This window comes from Macaca nemestrina, chromosome 7 (genome assembly GCF_043159975.1).
Source record: "Macaca nemestrina isolate mMacNem1 chromosome 7, mMacNem.hap1, whole genome shotgun sequence".
Classification (NCBI taxonomy): domain Eukaryota; kingdom Metazoa; phylum Chordata; class Mammalia; order Primates; family Cercopithecidae; genus Macaca; species Macaca nemestrina.
Genome location: NC_092131.1, coordinates 171242739 through 171263911, shown reverse-complemented (window position 1 = coordinate 171263911; position 21173 = coordinate 171242739). Strand labels below are relative to the sequence as shown.

The 21173-nt window shown below is 42.0% G+C and overlaps 1 protein-coding gene across 2 annotated transcripts in view; it reads left to right on the top strand.

The window, feature by feature from the left end:
• Positions 1-8866: 8866 nt before the first annotated feature.
• The window catches only part of LOC105497516 (myotubularin related protein 10), a 53102-nt gene continuing 40795 nt past the window's right edge, over positions 8867-21173 (top strand). Inside the window, exons 1-2 of one of the 2 annotated variants that reach the window (XM_011768661.3) lie at positions 8867-9183; positions 9786-9846. In XM_011768661.3, the coding sequence (XP_011766963.1) occupies positions 9124-9183; positions 9786-9846 (121 nt within the window). In that variant the 5' untranslated portion in view covers positions 8867-9123. Of the gene's footprint in view, positions 9184-9785; positions 9847-13432; positions 13455-21173 lie in introns of those variants that run through there. The other variant, XM_071067238.1, reaches the window with a different exon arrangement.

The following is a 21173-nucleotide window of genomic DNA, read 5'->3' as shown; positions in this document are numbered from 1 at the left end:
TCTACAAAGCTGTAGCTAAAACCTAAAGGATATATGTTCACAAGCCACAGAGACTGCTCTTAGCTGAGAATACCAGGTGTTGTGTTTTACCTCAAAGTTCAAACAAATACCCACAAGAGTAATAGGACCCCCGTGCGAGGGTTCCAAGAGGGGCCAATGTCTAGGAACCCTGAAAGCCGCCCCACCATCACCACTCTTAACTATACAAAAAGAAGCAGAGGTGGCAGAAAGGGGTCTTCTCTGGCTAGAGCAGAGGCTGGAGTTAGACCGTAGCCCCTCACCATCCCCCAAAAGAACCTCAGGGTACTCAGATCTCAGGAGATCTCTGGTACACAGAGAGAGGACCAGCCTCCTGCCTGGAGTTACTGGCAGCTGATACTTCATGAAGCAAAGTGCCTCATACCCAGAAAGGACCACTGGGCAGAGTAACCAGGAATTGGTGGTGGTAGGGTTGGGAGACCTGTCAGACAGAAATGGGTGATGATCACAAAAAAATGAGACCGCCATCCCCATTCTCATCTGAGGTGTAGACTGTAGCACTGCCAGAAACTGGCAAAAGAGGAGAGAAAGAGACAGAGAGACAGAAACACACAGAGACCCAGAAACAACAGAGGCTCACTGCAGTTATGCCAAAGGTAGTGATCAGAGATGACAATACCAAAATGTGATTTTGCATCTTTTTCCTCAAAATATGACTGAGATTGTAATAGTCAGATTACAACTCTTGAACTGGGCTGAATTTATAAAAAAAAAAAAAAAAAAAAAACTGATATACCATTGCCTGGGTTGTGGGGGAGGGCTTTAATATTTGAAAAGTGACATTTATTTAACATAAACTATTACTTATTTGCATATTGCTACATTTAGACTATTTAATCTATCCTGCCACATGTGTTTATTCAACTCAACGCTTAACCCATTACATTTTATCTCACTCCTAAGTCTTTCCTTTGGGTGTCAAAAAAACTTTCAGCCTTTTGACATATCCTGGAAAAGAGATTTCTCAGAATAAGCTGGGGAATCTATAACACCTCAGCAGAGCTGGTCTACAGAAGATAAAGCCTATCTTTGGAATTCTCCCCATATCTGTTCATTACACAGTCTCCCTTTACAAAGGTCTGTTCCACCGTGCCTCAGGTGTGGGACTCAAGTCCCATTTCCTTAAGTCTCACTAAGGTCTGTGACTCCTGTCTTATGCCAAGGTGTCAGCTGATGTAGGATTTTCTAAGGATGTTTGTCTTACGGATCCAAATGGATCAATTCTAACGGTGTGATTTCAGAACCTGTGACTGGGCCAACTATTCTTGAGACCTTTCTTGTACACCTTAAATCATACCATATAGTTGATTAGTACTTTACCAACCCAGCACAACTCCAATATTGACAGTCTTCTATGTAGGGCACTGCGCCAGACCACTTGGTGTTACATCATTAATGATTACATTATTATTCTCAATTTCATTACAATTTTGTCTAAATATGGACAACCAAATATTGGGAACTAATATCCAATCTAATCAAATCTAGCAGTATCTAATACATTGAAATAAGAATACTTCATATGTTCAAATCATTTAATATAGAACTATCTTAGTAAATGAATAAGAATTATATTTCTGTGCTATGTAAAACATAGTAACATAAGAAGGCTTTTATTATTTTATCCCCAAAACTCTGGCACACTCATAAATGAGTTATAATATAGTATTTGGTATAAATTAAGCTTGTTTTGGACTTTGATCAATAGCAATTAAGACTTGAACTATCAAAGGACCTCATGATATGTGGCTGTCTCCTTTAAGGCTGTATGATTGCTTACATTCTGAATACATATATATGCTGCATCATCATGAGGTTCCTATAGTCTTCCATAGTTTAGGTTTTAAAATCTAAAAATCAAACAGTTAATGTTGTCATATAGTTATTCTATACCAAAAATGCATTTTTGCTAAATATATATTAGAAATAAAGTGAAATGAAATCATCTTACTACCTCCTACGCACAAAAAAATACTTTCAAAGGTTTTATCTTAAGATAAAAATGCAGAAAATCACACAAAATAAATGACTTAATTATTGTAAGCTGAATATCCTTGTGTCCACCACTCAGATTAATAGAATTTGCCAGCTGCCCCAAAAGTCTCAGAAGTCCCTATCTCAACCACCTCTGTTCCCTGAAAAGTAACTATATTTTTATAGTAATCCTTTCCTTGCTGTTCCAGTTACTATCGCTGTATTATTAATACAAGTGACTCCAAAACTGGGTGGCTTAGAATACCTATTTGATTATGCTCAGGGATTCCGTGGGTCAGGAATTCAGACAGGGACAGCAGGAATGCCCCTGATTTGACGTGTTTGCCGAGTTCCATATAAGTACTCCTACCACAGCTAACTTCAAGCTATAGCATCACTGAATATGGAAGACATACTAACAACTGGTTCTTGCAAGCCAGTTCAGGCTGGTTATAGCACACTACTGTCTACTCCAAGACATTTGGGGCCTCAGCTGGGAAGACTTACTGTCTAGAGGTAACTCAAGAGGTACCTGGAGGCTGGGATTATCTAGACACGTCTTTATTCACATGTCTGAAAATGGATAATGGCTCTCGACTGGGATCTCAGTCTCAGTATACAGCACATACGCATGGCCTCTCCAAGCAGCCTGGGCTTCCTCACAGCATGGCAGTCTCACAGAAATTGTATTTCCCACATGATGTTTTAGGGCTCCAAAAGTGAGTGTCTCATTGAGCTAGGAGTAAATATTGCTTTTTATGGCCTATCCTCTGAAGTCTTGCAGTGTCACTAAGGCCAGCTGAGATTCAAGGGTAGGGGTCATATAGAGGGGAGTGTTTAAAAAATTTGCAGATATGTTTTAAAATCATTATACTTGTAGTTCATTATAGTTGTATTGCTTGAATGTTCCTTAGCACTATAGTTTAGCCTTACTCTTTTCTTTTTCATTTGGAGGTATTTTAAATCTCTTTTAATCTGGTATTACCTTTCTCTCTCTCTTCCTTAACAATTTCTTTGTTGAAGAACATGGGCTACTTGTCTTGCAAAGTTTCCCACAGTCTAAACTTTACTTATTGAATATTCATAGGCAGTTTCACATATTCTGCTGTTTCTGCAGATTGGCAGGGGGAGACAGAGGCTTATTCAGGCTTAGGTCTGATCCCACTGGCAAGGCTCCTTAGATGGTGTTGCTTCTTTCACTAGGAGGCACATGTGCCTACTTGTCTCTCTTTTTGTGATGTCAGCAGCTGTTGATACTCAATGCCTAGATCCCTTAATTTATAGAGTGTTGAAAATTGTAATACTCAAATTCTATTATTTATGAAGAGATTATTCTTTTCATCTACTACTTGATTACGCAGTGGCATAGTTCATACTACACAGCAGAAATAATGACTGATTGATTTTTCCCATTTATTTGCCAGTTTTAAAAATAATGAATTGGTTCTCTACCATCCTCCAAAGGATGAAGGTGATCTGCAAGCCAGGCAGAGAGCCCTCACCAGAACCCTTACCTTGCTGGTATCTTGGTCTTACACTTCCCAGCCTCTGGAACTGTGAGAAAGAAATTTCTGTTTTTTAAGCCACCAGTCTGTATACTTTGTTATAGCAGCCTGAGGACACTAATACAACTAGACATCTGGAAAATGTCATGACATTTCAGTCAATAACAAATCTGGAAATCAGAGTTTTTCCAGGTGACTGATAGTTTAGTTTATTTAAACACCATTATGACCTCATGGATTTAAATATATGTGATGTATTTTAATCCATTCTAATTTTTTGGTTTTGGAGTTTTTTGTTGTTGTTGTTGTTTTGAGCCAGAGTCTCACTCTGTTGCCCAGGCTGGAGTGCAATGGCACGATCTCAGCTCACTCCAACCGCTGCCTCCCAGATTCAAGTGATTCTCCTGTCTTAGCCTCCCAAGTAGCTGGGATTACAGGCATGTGCCACCATGCCTGGATAATTTTTTGTATTTTTAGTAGAGACGGGGTTTCTCCATGTTGGCCAGGCTGGTCTAAACTCCTGACCTCAGATGATTCACCCACCTCAGCCTCCCAAAGTGCTGGGATTACAGGCTTGAGCCACCGCGCCCAGCCATAATTATTATTCTCTCACATTTTCCTTCCATGAGTACCTTAAATACGTTACTCCATTTTCTTCTGGCATAAAGCATTGCTGCCAAAACGTCTGGTAATATCTAATTTTCTTTCATCTATAAGTCATTTGCTTTTTTTGTCTAGATATCCAAAGAAATTTTCAATGTTGTTTCTTGAAGGCCCAGTAGGTTTAGAAGAATGTGTCTTAGTGCTGGTAAGCCCAGATCAGTGTTCTCAGGTGCAATGTGTTCTTTCAAGATGTAGTTTCAAATATTTTCTTTTAATTTCAAGTAAGTTTTCTTAAACTACAGTTTGTAGTATTTGTTCTGTTTCCTTGTCTCCTCCCTCTTTTTGTTTCCCCCAGGAACTCCTATTTTCTATTTGTTAGTTTTCCTTTGCCTATTTTCAATATCTAGACTTTCTTCCTAATCCGTGTAACTTCCTTCATTGATTTTTGATTTTTTTGAATTTTTCTCCTTTTCATCTTCTGTTCTCTTAAAGAATAATCAATTGTGTTTATTCATCCCTGGGTTTCTTTTAGTTTATTCTTAATTTCAGATTCTGGTTTCTATTTTGAATTTATTCATTTCATTTTGAATGTTTCTAGTTCTGATTTATATAGTTCTTTTCATGTTTCATATCATTTTCTTAGTATCTTTTGGCTCATTTTGAAATAGTGGATGTTAGTTTTTATCTGCTTGGTGAGCATCCTTTCTGGTGTGCTTTTATTGTGGGTATCAGTGATATTCTGCTCTTATTCTCTTTCATTACAATAATTTTCCATGTGATTTGACTTCCAGACTTTCATGTGATTATTTTTATGTGAAATTGGTTTTCTTGATCTTTTTGAAGGAGGTAGTTTTAAGGATGGTTCTTCTTTTGTTTTTCTTTTTTAATTTTTTTGGGAGTCTTGCTTTGTCACCCAGGCTGGAGTGATGATCTCGGCTCACTGTAAGCTCTGCCTCCCGGGTTCACACCATTCTCCTGCCTCAGCCTCCCGAGTAGCTGGGACTACAGGTGCCCGCCACCACGCCCAGCTAATTTTTTCTATTTTTAGTAGAGACGGGGTTTCACCATGTTAGCCAGGATGGTCTGGATCTCCTGACCTCGTGATTCGCCTGCCTTGGCCTCCCAAAGTGCTGGGATTACAGGCATAAGCCACTGCGCCTGGCCCAGTTTTTCTAACTTCAGAGAGCACTTCTGTTTTTACTGCATAGTGTTGTGGGTTTTTTTGTTTTTTGTTTTTTAATTTTAAAACTTGGCTTACATTTGGAGATTTCCTAGTCTTCCATTTTTATCTAGAACTTCTTTTTCCTTTCTCTCTATTGTCTCTATTTTGCTCAATTGTTTCCATGCCCAACAGTTTGCCATCAGTGTAGGTCTCCATCCTGGAAGGAAGTCTAGTAGATTAGTTTCTCCAGCCCCTCCACACTTTACCAGGAGCCTCCTGCATTCTTATGTTTTTAGAGAAGGCAAATACCCTTTCCTGTTTCTGCTGCTGTTCTCAACTTGACTGGCTGGACCTTCCAGGGAATACCTTTCAGCTATTTTGGGGTTCTCCAGATGCTTCATTGATTCTCTATGTTGATACCACATGGGTCTTATTACTTACTATTGCAATATTACTGCTATTGGTTTGTTCCCATGCGTTTATATTTTTGAGATCAAGGGGATACCATTTCATTTGGATTTGTTAAAGATGTTGTCCTTGGGTTTTGGTTTTGCCAGATAGTTGCTTTGTCTGCTTTTATGCAGAGATTCAAAAAGTATGCTGCTGCTGTCATCTTTCCACAATTCTCCCTCAAGAAACAGATCTCTTAAATTACTTAGCAGTCATCTTAAAAGACCATATACTCAAGCAATGGCCTCATTTTGCAGACATTATGTATAACCACTTCTAACCACTTCCACTGCTACCACCATCACCTTCTCTTATCTGGACCGTTATAACAGGCCCCAACTGGTCTTCCAAAGGCCACCATGCTGCACACTACAGCAGTCAAAATGATTATTTTAAAACACAAGTCAGATTATATCACTCTTACCTCAAAACCTTGTAAAATATTCTCAACATTTGGGACCTCTGTGATCTGGCCTGTGTTTCCCTCTGCCCTCCTCCCTGACTACATTAGGCTCTTTAGCCACACTGGCCTCAAATACCCCTCGAAGGCGCTCACCTCAAGGCATTTGCACGGCTAATCTTCTCTGTCCAAAATGCTCATCCTCCTCACGTCTACTTGGATTGTTCCCTCACTCCTTTTGTCTCTGCTCAAATGTCCTACAATCAGAAAGTCCTTCCCTGACCATATCCAACTCCCCATTGAAAAATGGAACCACCTTTCTCTCGTTACATTTTATTTTTCTTCACAGCACTCATTACCGCCTGATATGCTATATATTAATTTTTTAACTTTCTACCAAGAATGAAAATGCCATGAAAGTAGAAACTTTGTCTTAGTGTCTGGAATAATGCTTGGCACAATGTTAGTACTCAATACAAATTCACTAGTTCACTGAATGAGTGCTGAATGAATATATAAAGTTCCTAGCACCTGATCGGTATTCAAGAAATGTTAGCTTTATTTTCTCTTGATAGGGAAAAGGAAGTGATCTTGAGAGAATGCTGCCATTCCCAATAATAGAAGATCCAATAATGGAAACAAAGGTGTAGTCAGAAAAATGGGTGATGGGAGGCCGAGTCCAGCAGTTCACCTGAGGTCAGGAGTTTGAGACCAGCCTGGCCAACATGGTGAAACCCCATCTCTACTAAAAAAATGCAAAAATTAGCCAGGTGTGGTGGTGGACACCGGTAATCCCAGCTACTTGGGAGGCTGAGGCAGGAGACTCGCTTGAACCCAGGAGGCGGAGATTGCAGTGAGCCGTGATTGCGCCACTGCATTCCAGTTTGGGTGACAGAGCGAGACTCCATCTGTAACAAAACAAAACAAAAAAACAAACAACAAACAAACAAAAACAGAAAAATGGGTGAAGCAGGACAAAATAGTGACATTAGAGCCAAAAGCAGGGGGTAGGCAATAACACCAAACATACAGCATAGTCAAGGGCATTAGGGTCTGAGAAGAGGTTATAAAACTACTTCTATGGACTGAATTATGTTCTTCCAAAATGCTAACGTTGAAACCCTAACCCCTAGTATGGCTATATTTGGAGATTTTAGTAGGTAATTAAGGCTGAATAAGGTAATAAGAGTGGGGCTCTAATCTGATAGGATTAGCGTCCTTACAAGAAGAGACACCAAGAGATCCCAGAGAGCTTGTTACATACCCTCCGCGCACAGTGTGAGCACACGGTGAGATGGCAGCCATCTGCAAATCCGACAGAGAGCCCTCGCCTGTCTGCCTGCCACAAGTCAGGCAGATCCCTACCTTGCCAACACCTTGATCTTGGACTTCCATACTCCAGAATTGTGAGAAATTAATGTCTGCTCTTTAAGCCATCAACCTGTGGTATTTTGTTACGGCAGCCTGAGCAGACTAATACAACTAGATATCTGGGAAATGTTAAGACAATAATAAATCTGGAAATAGACTTTTTCCACTTTTCTGTTGTATGGTCGCATATTAGAGTTGCAGATCCTAAGAAAACCTGTACAGAAAAACCCAAATCACAGAGTCATTTAAGTGTAAAGAAAAAGCCAATGATTGCTTGAAGAGTATTTGTAGAAAATATCCATTGAATATAGAGGAATAACAGCATATCCATAAAAATTTTTTTAAAAGTGTGCACGACAGTGATTTTAACACTTCGAATCCAATGGAACTAACATTTTAAAATACAGTTATGGCCAGGCACGGTGCCTCATGCCCATAGTCCTAGCTACTTGAGAGGCTGAGGCAGGAGGATCACTTGAGCCCAGGAGGTCAAGGCAGCAGTGAGCCCTGATCATGCCAGTGCACTTCAGCCCAGGCGATGGTGTGAGACCCTGACTCTTTAAAAAATAGTTATGGTTATGGTTCCTGGGCAGAGTGGAATTCAAACATGTTAACCTGAAAGATCAGTAGGGTTCTATATCCAGGATAAATCATTTTCAGAAAAGAATAACTTTCTGAATCTTTATGTAAATTGTTAAATGTTCCTGTGAGTAACACTCATCAGTATGACTGTGACTGATAGGGCTACATGGGAGCTTCCCTGTGACATGAATCAGAAAGTGCTGGATTGGGGTTTGATTCTTCAAGGTATAAGAAGGACCTAGTCTCAAGTCATAGAATCACCAAAATGTAACACCACTAGCCCCCTCCCACCAAAGTCTGCTCCAGTCTGAATTACGGTAAGAGCTCAGAAGTGACCTGTGCTTGGCGGCACCGGCCCACTTTCCCAGTGCCGGTTCCTCGCATACTGGGCGCAGACGGGGTGACCGCCTAACCCCTGGACCCAAGTCCCCTTCCCCTGCCCTGGACTCCTCCCTGAGCTCGCCCGGGCCGGAGGGCGAAGTCGGCCCATGTGTAAGTCATGGGAACTGTCCCAGGACTGCAGTACGGCCAGAAGATGCCCCGCGCCGCCGTCCCAGGCCGCCTACCGCTGCCGCCGTGGCCCCCGCAGGCCGCCGTAGGCCCCCACGGGCCGTCTGACCCCTGCGGGCTGCCGTAGGAGCACCCTCCTGAGGCCGCGCTCTCGAGATGGCTGCCGGGCTCCGCTCCCCGCGGCGCCCGGGCTGAGGGCCCGCCAGCGGGCACCCGGCGCCACCCCTGCGTTCCGGCACTAGCACGGGCTACGGCCCGGGAGCGGCGGGCCGCGGCCCTGCGCGCGCCGTCTCTCGGGGCGGGGCACCGGGCCCCTTCCGGGGATGAGCCCCGGCGCCCGCGTCGGTCTGGCTGTGCCCGGCCCCTCCCCGCTCGGGCGGGCGCTGCGCCGTGTCCCCGCCCGTCAGTCAGCCCGGCTCGGCTGGCCGCAGAAGGGGCCTGGGCGGCCGCACTGAGAACTTTACGCCTGGAGGCGTCGGCGCTGCAGCTGACCCGCGACGGGAACAGAGCGAAGAGACGGCGGCACCATGTTCTCCCTCAAGCCGCCCAGACCCACCTTCAGGTCCTACCTCCTGCCGCCGCCCCAGGTAAACAACCCCTCCCCGCGAGCGCCTCTCTCCTCGGCGCTTCCGTGGAGCCTCCAGGCCGACCCCCGGGAACTGGAGGACCCCGGGAGGCTGCGCGCGTCTCCCTGCCCTCAGCCGCGCGGCTGCCTGGTTCCCGGCGCCGCGAAATGCGCCTTCTCGGGAGCCCCACTGGCTCGGCGAAAACTTGTAAAACTCTTCTGCAGCTTCTCTGCCCGAAGTCCGTCCTCCGTAGTTTTACCGAGTGCTGAGACCCAGGGGAGCCTTGGGAGCTGGGGTTTTCTTTAGTTTCCAACCCGTCGACCGTCCCTCCTATGACCGCCAGCGTGATTGCAGCGCTTGGGGTCACTGGTCGAGGTGGTTACCCGTCTGTCATAAATGTGAACACCTGGAAGCGACACTGGCCGTTTAAGTAATTTTTCTTATCAGGCTTCCAAGTCGATAATGAGCAGATCTTTAAAAGAGCTCAGTTAATATGTGAAAGAATTTAAATGGGGGCTATGTGTCTTTTGCCTGTGTCATCACTTAGAAAACAACATTTGCTGTAGCGTTTTACGGAGGGTGGGGGTATTGAGATTTTGATTTATTTTGCTCATGTATTTCAGACTGACGATAAGATCAGTTCGGAACCGAAGATTAAAAAACTGGAGCCAGTCCTTTTGCCAGGTAAACGTTAGTTAGAATTTTAGCAGATACTTTAGCAATGTATTTTGGTCTAAGATTGTTCTGCCGACTAGTATCATGTGGTTAACTTCCCTTCTCTCATTAAACTTTCTCCAGTTAAAAATCTAGTGACTGAGAGGAGAAAATGGAACTGTCAAGAATGTCATTACCTCATTTCCTTTTTTGTCTCCTGAATTTCTTTTTGAAAATACGTATATGTTTAATTGCTTGGGTAGTAAAAGTACTCTTTGCTTACGTGTTTGTCTGCCACTTATGGCATTAATGGTTAATAGTCAAATCATTTTAATGCATTTTGATAGTATAAAAAGAGGCCTTTATTATGTTTCTGTCTCTATACAAATAACAGAGCTCGGTGAACTTTGAATTACTTGCTTGGCAATTGTTTTTTGAAGTTGTCAGCTGTATTTGCAAATTTGCTTGTTTCAGTTTAGAAGTAGGCTTTTCCCAGCAGAGACACTTAATTCACATTTGGGGCCAGATAATTCATAGTTGGAGGGGCAGGCTGCCCTTTGTATAGCCGCAAAGATGGTCTCCACCCACTAGATGCCAGTAGTAGTACCCTTATTCCCCACCACCTAGTTGCGACCTAGTTACCACACCAAAATGCCTCTAGTCATTGCCAATTTTTTTTTTTTGTCCCCGGCCTCTGGGGGACAAAAATCTCACAATAGAGAATCACTGCTGTCGAACAAAATTCACTATGGGTGACCTTAGAGATAGAAGTAGGGATTGGTGGCAGAAAGGAGTCTGTTTTAGAGCATAGAAAATATTGGTATGGCGTTTAGAATTGTATAACAGTTGTATAATAATTAGGAAAAGTCGGTTGTTTAATGCGATTATTAGGGGGAAGTAGCCAGATACTTAGGAAAGCCTGTTTTAGACCTGAAATCAAATACTAGTTTGTGTGGCTACTATGAACATTGTAAAATCTGACTCATTACTTAAAGCCAAATCTAGTAAAATAATTAGAATTTTGTAGGTAAAAATTGAACAAATGTGGAAACTTTAAAATTTTAAATATTGTATAGGGACAAAATATTAAAAACACCAAACTTTGGTTCCATATGATAGATGCTAACTCTTAAAAAGTGTTTCTTAAACTTTACTATGGGAGTCATAAATCTTTTCCCTTGATTTTGTTAGTGCTTTTCACTCCACAGTGTGTGCTAATTAATCATTTGTACTCTTCCTCAGAGTGAACAGTAGAATTACTAAGTAACCCTTGCTCTGTGTGCGCTCAGTTTTAGTCTTAGTCACTTTGAGCTAGCATTTAAAAAGCAGAGATGAAAAACAGTACTCATTTTGAATGAGTGCCTGTGAGCTATTGAACTTTGACTTCCTTTACTCTCAACAGGCCTGATTCTTAGGCTTTGATTCCTCCACTCTGCATACTATGATTTCACACTCAGAAACAACATGGTCTTAACTGTAAATGCCAGTGCTTGTTTTTTACTTTTTAAAAAATTTTTTAATTTTTTTTTTTTTTTTTTGAAGACTGAGTCTCACTCTTACCCAGGCTGGAGTGCAGTGGCGCGATCTCGGCTCACTGCAATCTCTGCCTCCCAGGTTCAAGCAATTCTCCTGCTTCTGCCTCCTAAGTAGCTGGGATTACAGGAACCCACCACCACACCTGGCTAATTTTTTGTATTTTTAGTGGAGATGGGGTTTCTCCATGTTGGCCAGGCTGGTCTTGAACTCCCGCGCTCAGGTGATCCACCCACCTTGGCCTCCCAAAGTGCTGGGATTATAGGCATGAGCCACTGCACCTGGCCAGTTTTTAAAAATTAGTTTTTAAATTTAAGATATATGCTAATAAAAGGTGTTACTAAGTATGCATAAACTTGAAGAACTTTCTCACTGAGGCTTATCAATTTTATAAAATTACTAAAAGTCAGAGTTTTCTGGGGAAATTGTAAACCCAGTTTCTGACTATGCTTTTCTTGTCCCAGAAATGGCAGCTAAATCCGAATTGTTTTTAGAAAAATTCTAAAAGAGGTGTAACACTAAGTCTGAACTTTTTAGTTGCCCATTAAGAAATTCTCTGACTTGTGTTAATTTTTATTGCATTGGCAGCCAAATCATAGCTGAAATCTGTACAAGCATACATGACGGCTCTATCACCCAGCATTCTGTTTGTACCTGATTTATTCTTACCCAACATTTAGCCAGTCCTGAATTAGGATGTCTTTTGCCTCCTTCCTCACCCCTTCTGTTCTTACCCTCTCATTCTGGCCTTCTTGCACCCATCCTGGCTGTGTTCTGTCTGGCCACCATGTTGTGGTCTCTGTTTCCTGCTTCACCTTGCCTGTCACATCTCTCACTGCCACCATTTGCTCTTTGTTGGCCTGCAGCCTACTGCTCTACCCATGAAATCTGGAAGGCAAGTGGAAAGTAACTGAAGTATTGGTGATCTGAAGACCTAGACTAGGCTAGGGCTTTTACTAAGAGGGGGTGAATAATACAGTTCTTGCCTTTGTTACTATCAGAAATCAGTAGAAAACCTGGCCACATCACCTTTGGCTATATACAGGGACACAGAAGTTATTGTTCAACATGGACACAGGGAGGGGAACATCACACACCGGGGCCTGTCGGGGGGTGGGGAGTGGGGGGTGGGAGGTGAGGGGAGGGAAAGCATTAGGACAAATACCTAATGCATGCACGGCTTAAAACCTAGATGACCGGGCTGATAGGTGCAGCAAACCAGCATGGCACGTGTATACCTATGTGACAAACCTGCACATTCTGCACATGTATCCCAGAACTAAAAAAAATTTTTTTTAAATTAAAAAAAGTAATTGTCTAGAGAGATGGTATTGCATGCTTTGCTTTGGCATAATGCCTTGGGTCCAAGGGTATCCTACTTCGGTTGCCCAAAGTTTGAACTTTTAATTCAATAAGCAGATGAAAATTAGAACACAAAATCAGTTGTTTATTTGCGTGCGGTCACCATGTGCACTGTTGGAACTTAAGGCTAAATTCAAAATGATCCTCATCTTTTATTAAGTAAAGAAAACAGAAGAAAATGACTAGTAATTTAATTTAGATTGTGGTTTATGTTAGTAATTTTCAGCTTTCCTGATTCATGAAACTCTTTGAGATGGATATTGTGCCTACTTCAACTTTGTGGCCCTGATGCCTCACAAGGTGCAGAAATGCGATAAACACTGAGATGTTTACTGAGTGACTGAACGAAAGGACCCCTCAGACCACCTGGCTTAAACTGTTACCTTAGCCATGCACACACACAGACTGACTTTCAGATTTAAGAGTAAAGGGAAGACTGTTATTTTATGCCAGACATTTCAAGAGATTTATGTCTGAGCCTGGAATTGAAATAGAGTACTCTGTTGAAGTAGTAAGCTTTTGTGTAGGCTTTCTCTTTATCTTCCTTTCATTATGTGAATTTCATTCTTTCAGTGATTATATTGTATATGTGTAAAATCACTCCAATACTTGAAAATTGAGTTTGACTTTTAAAGTGTGTGTGTGTGTATATGTTTGTGTTCCAGCATGTATTTGTTAAGAGCATGTAATGCCAGACTGTGCCCTGTTTAGCTGCTGGACTGGTGGATCGGTTCGGTGAGGATGTGAGTATCTCCTGGGTGCCAGATCTGTCCTGGATAGGGAGAGTGCTGGAGGTGTCGTGTGCCTGTATTGCAGAAAGGCCTGGGATGAGCTCTAAGCTGCCTGTTGACAAGGTAGAAGACTGTGACCTGGATCACTGGTTCCCAGATTCCAGCCAGGGCCTGGTATCAGATTTGGATGAAGTTTTTACCAGCCCTTGGTCAAAATGAGAAAATTAAGAAAAGTGCAGCTTTCTTTAATAAAGCTAAATTTATTTTATTTAAAGATTGTCTTTTATTCTGAGATTATGTTCTAACTTACTTGGAATAGATATTTTTTTGTTAAATGTTGGTGATAATAGCTGTAGCTTTAAAAAAGTTTTTAAGTTAACAAAATTAAAAGGTTAAAAACTCTATATTGGTCCTTTAAATTAGTTTTGCACTATACCTGATTTTTGGAATCTAAACTAGAACCTATAAGATAAGATTATTATAATACTATAGATACAGTTTTGTGAGCACTCACACAGAGAACATTAATTATTTTGTCTACCTGGGAGTACTTCCGCCATTTTTGTGTGTGTGTTTTGAAATGGAGTTTCGCTCTGTCACCCAATTTGGACTTTAGTGGTGTGATCACGGCTTACTGCAGCTTCAACCTCCTGGGCTCAAGTGATCCTCACACCTCAGCCTCCCAAGTAGCTAGGACTACAGATGTGTGCCACCGCACCTGGCTAATTTTTGTATTTTTTGTGGAGATGGGGTCCAACTGTATTGCCCAGGCTGGTCTTGAACTCCTGGGCTCAAGTGGTTGGCTCACCTCGGTCTCCCAAAGTGTTGGGATTACAGCCATGAGCCACCACACCCAGCCGCCTTCCACCATCCTCTGAAAAATGCATCCTCCTCCTTTTGACAAATTATCCTGCCCTAACTAACTACACCCAACCTTGGGTTCCAGTGTGGCCAGCAAGGATAATAACCCACCCTGGACTGCAAGCATGAACAGAGGTCTGCCTCTGGATAGTCAGGTTGGTACTAAGGGAAGAGGTGCTCTTTGGTATTGCTGCAAGTGGCCGCGGTTCCAGAAGAATCTGTTGAAGAGTGAAGAACTCCAAGGGAGTATACTAATGTGTTGAAGTCCCTGGGTTTCATTGTCTTGCAGTCCAGCTGACACAAAAGCCTTGTATTCTTCCTTTTGCTAAGCTGTTACCAGGCATGTTTCTGAACATACTTTGAACTAAGATCCTTAACTAATATAGCTTACAGGTTAATCCTCATAACAGCCTTGTAAGCTAGGATACCAGTTTATCTCCATTTGACAGATGTGAAAACTATAGTTTGCAGAGGTTAAGTAACTTGCCCAGTGTCACACAGCTAGCAAGGCAGAGCCAGAGTTCTGTGTCTGGCTCCCAGACTGTGACACTAACTGCTCAGCAGCACAGCCCGCCTGGCTGCACTGGTGGCACTAGGGTACAGATTTGTGCTTTGGAACTGTTGGGGAGTAGATTGGATGTCAGCCTAGAGGGAGTTCTCTAGTGAGGTGAAAAGAGACCTGTCCTTGTCTTTGCCCTTTTCACAACGGTGACAGATTTTGACCCAGCGTGAGGAAGAACTTTCAGATAATTTCAGCTGCCAGAAAATGGAATGTCTTGGGGAGGCAGTGGACTTCCTGTTGCTGGCTGTGCCGAAGCAGAGGCTGGTGAAATGCCAGCAGCTTTGTATTGATGACTTAAGATTTGCAGTGAGTGGGGCTTGATGGCCTTTGCCGTCTTCTCATCCCAGGGCATGCTCTTTTTTAAAGGAGAAGAGTTGAAATGCCAAGACTAACAATAATGAATTTGTTCTGCAGGTATTGAGTGTGTGCTTGATGCAGTTTGGCAGAAGGGTAAAATGCGGAAGAGATGGGATCCTGTTCTTAGACAGTTTCAGTTCACTGGGGAGATGCTTCAGTAGAGGAGAGAAAAGGTAGTGAAAGCTCAGAGGAAAGTCACCTAAGCCAGATTTGGGGTAGGGCAGGGGTGTCAGAAAGATCTCCGGAAACAAATGCTTGTGCTCTAAATCTTGAGTGCCCGTTGAGAAGTCAAGCTGAGCTGAGCGCTGAGGCTGTGCATCGGCTCATTTCTTTCCCTGTTCCCATCTACGGTGCTCACAGCACTTTCTTTCTTGAGATTATTAGATAGTGAATGCACTGATTGTCAGAGTCCTTTGTAACCAGATCAGAAAAGCATACAACCACGGGCCATCTGGGAAATGAAAACAGCCATTGTTGTATAGATGTCTTGTTTATTTTTTACATGCTCACTGGCCCATACTGTTCTTTTTTCTGCGTCACCATACGTCTTATTTCCTCAGTTGGATTGTGAATTTGTTAAAGGCAAAGACTTTATCTTTTAGGTGTTTTATGTGATTCTTTTTTGTAGGTAGGCTTCATAGATGATTGTAGACTGGTTTTTGTAGTATTTTAATTTATGAATACATTGTTTTTGAAAGACCAAAGGACTTGTAACACACCCTCAGAACAGTGAACAGTGTAACTGTACTATCTTAGCGTTAGCTTTATACCTTACCCATAGAGCCTTAGGAATGTTTGGAGCTGTCCATTCCTTAGGCTTCTGCTGCAGTACCTTAGGCCAGCATTTTGTTACCCCTCCAAACTCCTCACTATCCTTATCAGTACCATTCATGAACCTCCATGAATAAAATCCTACTTAAGCAGGATAAAATCCAAATTCTTTAACCTTGTAATTTGTTAACACTGTACCTCACTGACTTCATTTCTCAACTTCAATCAGGCTGGTTCCCTGGTCTCTGCCAGATGCCTTATTCCTTATTTAGGACCTTGTTACTATTTATTATCACACATTCTCTGCTATCTCAATGCTCTTCTTCCTTCAAGATTTCATTCTACAATTTTTCCTGAGATCTGCATTATACCCTTCCTCCTGCCCCATCCTGAGTGCTACTCACTGGATATGGTACTTGCTTTTTTATATTGTGTGTTAGTACCAGCATTAAAGATTTTGTGTTTATCTTCCACAGTTTGAATTTCCTGTAATAACTTTTGAGCCACTTTAATTCCTGAATTTACCTAAAGCTAGGGTGACCAGCTTGTCCCAGTTTGCTTGAGACTGCCCTGGTTTTAGTGCTAAAAGTACCACATCACAGGGAAACCACTCTGTCCCAGGCAAACTGGGGCAGTCACCCTACTGTGAAAAGCCCAAGTTAAGTTATGCTTTTGGCCTCTGCACATCCCACTGGTTAATTAGCCACATGTGCTGTGAGACTTTGCCTTAAACTGTGTTCCAAGCTAAAATGTATGGGAAACATTATTTCTGTCCATCAAACATGTGCTGAATTTCTAAATATATAAGGTGTTAGGAAAGATAATACAACATGGTTTTGAGGTCCTCAGGGAGTTAAAAACTTTCCTATCCATATCATTTGGAGGTTTATTAACTGTAATTACATTTGCCTTCTCATTTATATTTACAGATGAAGGGGTCTTGAGAAAATAAACTTGGATTTCTTGATTTCTTCCCAGGTGGTGGTAGAAACCCTTGGCTCATCATCTTCTAATTTAGAAGTTTTTGCTTACCGCACACTGAAGCTAATTTCCTGCTTTTTCTATCTTCTTGAGGCTTCCTTGTGGCATCCTGGGAAGTGCTTGGTGGTGTAAATGGTCCCACCGTGGCTGATGGCATAGCACAGAGCTGGGAGAGATGAGTCTGGTGGGTTCGCACAATCAGGCCAGCCAGCCGTCTCTGGCACAGCACCGTTTTACTGCATAAAAAGCACAGGCATATAGTCTCCCTGAAAACTTCAGGTCCTCTAGAACTTTGAGGCTTTTATTAAGAGTTTTCTCTTCAAGGTCACTAATTTAACATGTGAACAAGAGCAGTCTCAGCACCTTCTTTTTATGTATCCTGTCTGGGAAGAGGCCACTTTGTGTCTTCTTTTTCTTCCCTGGGTATAAGCTAGTTATAAGCTAGTTTTCTGGTCCACAGTGTTTCAGTGCGTGGCAGGAGCTTGTGACAGCTCCTCTTCAGCATTCCTTTTTTTTTTTTTTTTAATTATGAGCAAATAACATGTGAGCAGACAGCTGTGCTACATGACCCAAATATTTTAAAGACTGGTTCTGCGTGAACAAAATTTAGCATTATCAAATAAAACTCATGTCACTAACTTGACACTTACCGTAATAGGAAGACCCAATTGTAGCATATCCTCAGAAGTGCCCTTCTTTTCTTTCTTCTTCCCCTGTATCCCTCTGTACTTCTGTTCTTTGCTCCTTTCCAAGGACTCATTTCCATTCCATTCTGTAAGAAAAGGCTGTGTGACGCTTAAAAGACCCAAAGACCCTGGCCCAGAGAGTCCTTCTTTCACTTTTTCTTTTTTGGCTGTTGTTAATGTTGTGTCCCTTGTTTATATTTTTCTTTAGTAGTTTTATTTTGGAATGAATTTGAATTTGTAAGAGTTGTACAAAAGAGCATAGAGTTAATGTGAACTCTTCAGCCAGCTTCCGCTAATGTTAATAGCTTATGTAACTTTGGTCAATTTAGCTCACCTAAGAAGCTAACGATGCTATTAGCTAAACTGCAGGTTTTATTCACATTTGCCTAGTTTTATTCACATTTCCCTAGTTTCACAAATATTCTTTACCTATTTCAGGTTTACATCCAGGATACTACATAGCATTTAGTTGTCGTGTCTCCTTATTCTCAGTGTCTCAGTCTGTGACAGCTTTTTAATCTCGTCTTTCAAGACCTTGACGTGTTTTCTTCTATTGAATTAGACATTTTTTTTTTTTTAGATGGAGTCTCGCTCTGTCACCCAGGCTGGAGTGCAGTGGTGTGATCTCCCCTCAGTGCAACTCCAACTCCTGAGTTCGAGCAATTCTCCTGCCTCAGCCTCTTGAGTAGCTGGGATTACAGGTGCGCACCACCAGGCCCAGCTAATTTTTTGTATTTTTAGTAGAGACGGGCTTTCACCATGTTGGCCAGGGTGGTTTCGAACTCCTGACATCAAGTGATCCGCCTGCCTCAGCCTCCCAAAGTGCTAGGATTACAGGCGTGAATGAGATTTTTATTTTGCCTCAAATAATACATATTAAAGCTCTTTAAACATAGAAATATACTAATACAAAAGGAATAATTTTATAATGACTAGATTTCTGTTCTAACAAGTCACCCCCTAGAAACGTCATCAAATTGACTTTTAAAAATGTAGACGTAATTTCAGACTTAGAGAAAAGTTGCAAATAACAGAAGAATCTGTGGATACCCTTTCCTCAGATTCCCCAACAAAACCTTGACACTTTTATTGTTCAGATAGTGTCTTATAGTACGCCTCCTGGTTTGGATTTGTCTGATGTTTTCTTTTGATTAAGCAGAGGTTATGGATTTTGGGAAAGACCCACAGAGGTCTTGTGCCATGTGAGCAGGCACAAGACATCAACATGATTGGTTATTGGTGATGTTAACCTTGATCACTTCAGTTTAAAGTGGTATCTGTCAGGTTTCTCCTCTAGAAAGTGACTTTTTCCTTTTCCATAATGTTTGTTAGAAGCAAATCACTAAGTCCAGCCCACGTTCAGGGGATTGGGAATTAAGCTCCACTTCCTGGAGGGAGGAGAATCACGAATTTGTGGGCATACCTTAAAACTACCACAGTAATTAGTAAATACTTTTGGGAAGATAGCCTTGTGCTTATACAAATAACCTGTTTCTCCTTAAAGTTTGGCTCTCTGAATTTAGCATTCATCAATGCATATTGCACACAGCAGTCATTGAGTCAATCCATGACAGTTTCTTGATCTTTAATGTTCTAATCATGATTTTGTTTCCCTTACTCCTCCTGCATTTAGTAATTGGAATTCTTCTGTAAGGAAGATTTGTCTCTTCTCCCCCATGTATTTATTTATTATTCAGTCATCTGTTTACAACAGTGTGGATTCACAGATACTTTTTAATTTACTTTCTAATCTGGCATTTGTGTTACTTCTTTTGTTGCTCAGATTGTTCCAGCTTTGGCCATTGGAAGTTCTTTCATGTTGGCTCTTGTATCCTTTGGAAATGCTATCCCCATTCGTTTTTTTTCAGCCCCACTTCCTTATTTTCTGGTATCCTGGCATTACTGGAGTCTACAGACTCATCTTCTGTTTCCCCTGCCCCAGCCTTGGAATCAGCCATTTCTCTAAAGAGTCCTAGTTCTTTTTATTGGAAAATAGTATTTTAAAAGCAAGATCTGGGCACTGAGTGCGCATGTTGTTGCTGGAGTGTCACTGCTTGTAGCACTTTCAGAGGGCAGAGCTAGAAAACATACACACATGTACCGACCCAGGTGTACACACGTCTGTTACTGCATCTCTATTTGTATATTTATTAAGGCAAGCCTGAGTTCATTCTGCTGTCTCAGACTCTAGCCCCTCGGAGTTCATTTCCAGATTCTTGCTTTTGCTTTTTGTTGATGGAGTGTGGGCAGTACAGCAGCTAAACCTGGCTTCCATGTTTACTTTCTGCTGAGTGCTGTGGCTCATTGGTGAGAACGGGATCTTTTGACTTGACTCGCATGGACACATTCTAGCAGGAAGGTTGTCTGTCCTCATCCCTCCTGTGAGTGGTCCTCCAGAGCTCTTTGAAATGGCTACAACATTGCACATCAAAAACATCTGCTTTTCAGGTGCTTCACTTCTCACCTTTCAGATGGGACATGCCCAGTTGTATCTTCTAAGCCTTGTTTCAGATAATCTTAAGAGTTGTCACTTTAGTAACCATCTCTAACACAGGGATCAGCAAACCTTTTCTTTGAAGTGCAGTAAATGTTCTAGGCTCTGCGGACCATAAGGTATTTGTTTCAAGTACTCAAGTCTTTGTCCTGTGAAAGCAGCTATAGATGGCACATGAACGAATGATTATGGCTATGTCTTACTAAAATTTTATTTACAAAAACAAGGTTTTGTATTTGACCTGTGGGCCATGGTTTACCATCCCTTGGACCCATTAAGTATATTCTCCTCCTTTTCTTTGTCTCATTCTCACTGCATTTGTGGGCTTTGATACGTTAACATTTGTGCATCAGTAGAAGAATCTGACTTCTAGAGAAGAAGGACTTTCCAAGGGCATTATACTCCTAAATACAGTTTGTTTATGGTACTAGTGTGGCCACAAGGCCCTACCACACAAGCTCTGTGTCTTCCTTCCGGTTATTACTTCTGCTTCCCTTCTCAGGAACCTGAAATCATATGGTAGTTTGTTTGTTTAAGTGAATTTTTTTTTTTTTTTTTTTGAGATGGAGTCTTGCTCTGTTACCCAGTCTGGAGTGCAGTGGCAGGATCTCAGCTCACTGCCACCTCCACCTCCTGGGTTCAAGCAGTTCTCCTGCCTCAGCCTCCCAAGTAGCTGGGACTACAGGCACGCACCACCACGCCTGGCTAAATTTTTTTTGTATTTTTAATAGAGATGGGTATCACCATGTTGGCCTGGCTGGTCTCAAACTCCTGACTTCAGGTGATCCACCCACCTCAGCCAAAGTGCTGGGATTACAGATGTGAGCCACCACGCCCAGCCTTTAAGTGAATTTTTATTTGAGTATAACATGCATAACAAGTTTGTATGGATCATAAGTCTTAGAACTGGATGAATTTTTGTAGCAATGTTTGAAGAGTCTGTTTTTAGATGAGTTTGCTAAGGTGGCACAGTATGTGATGATTCCGTGTAAAGAAGTCAGTGTTACAGGACTGTGTCC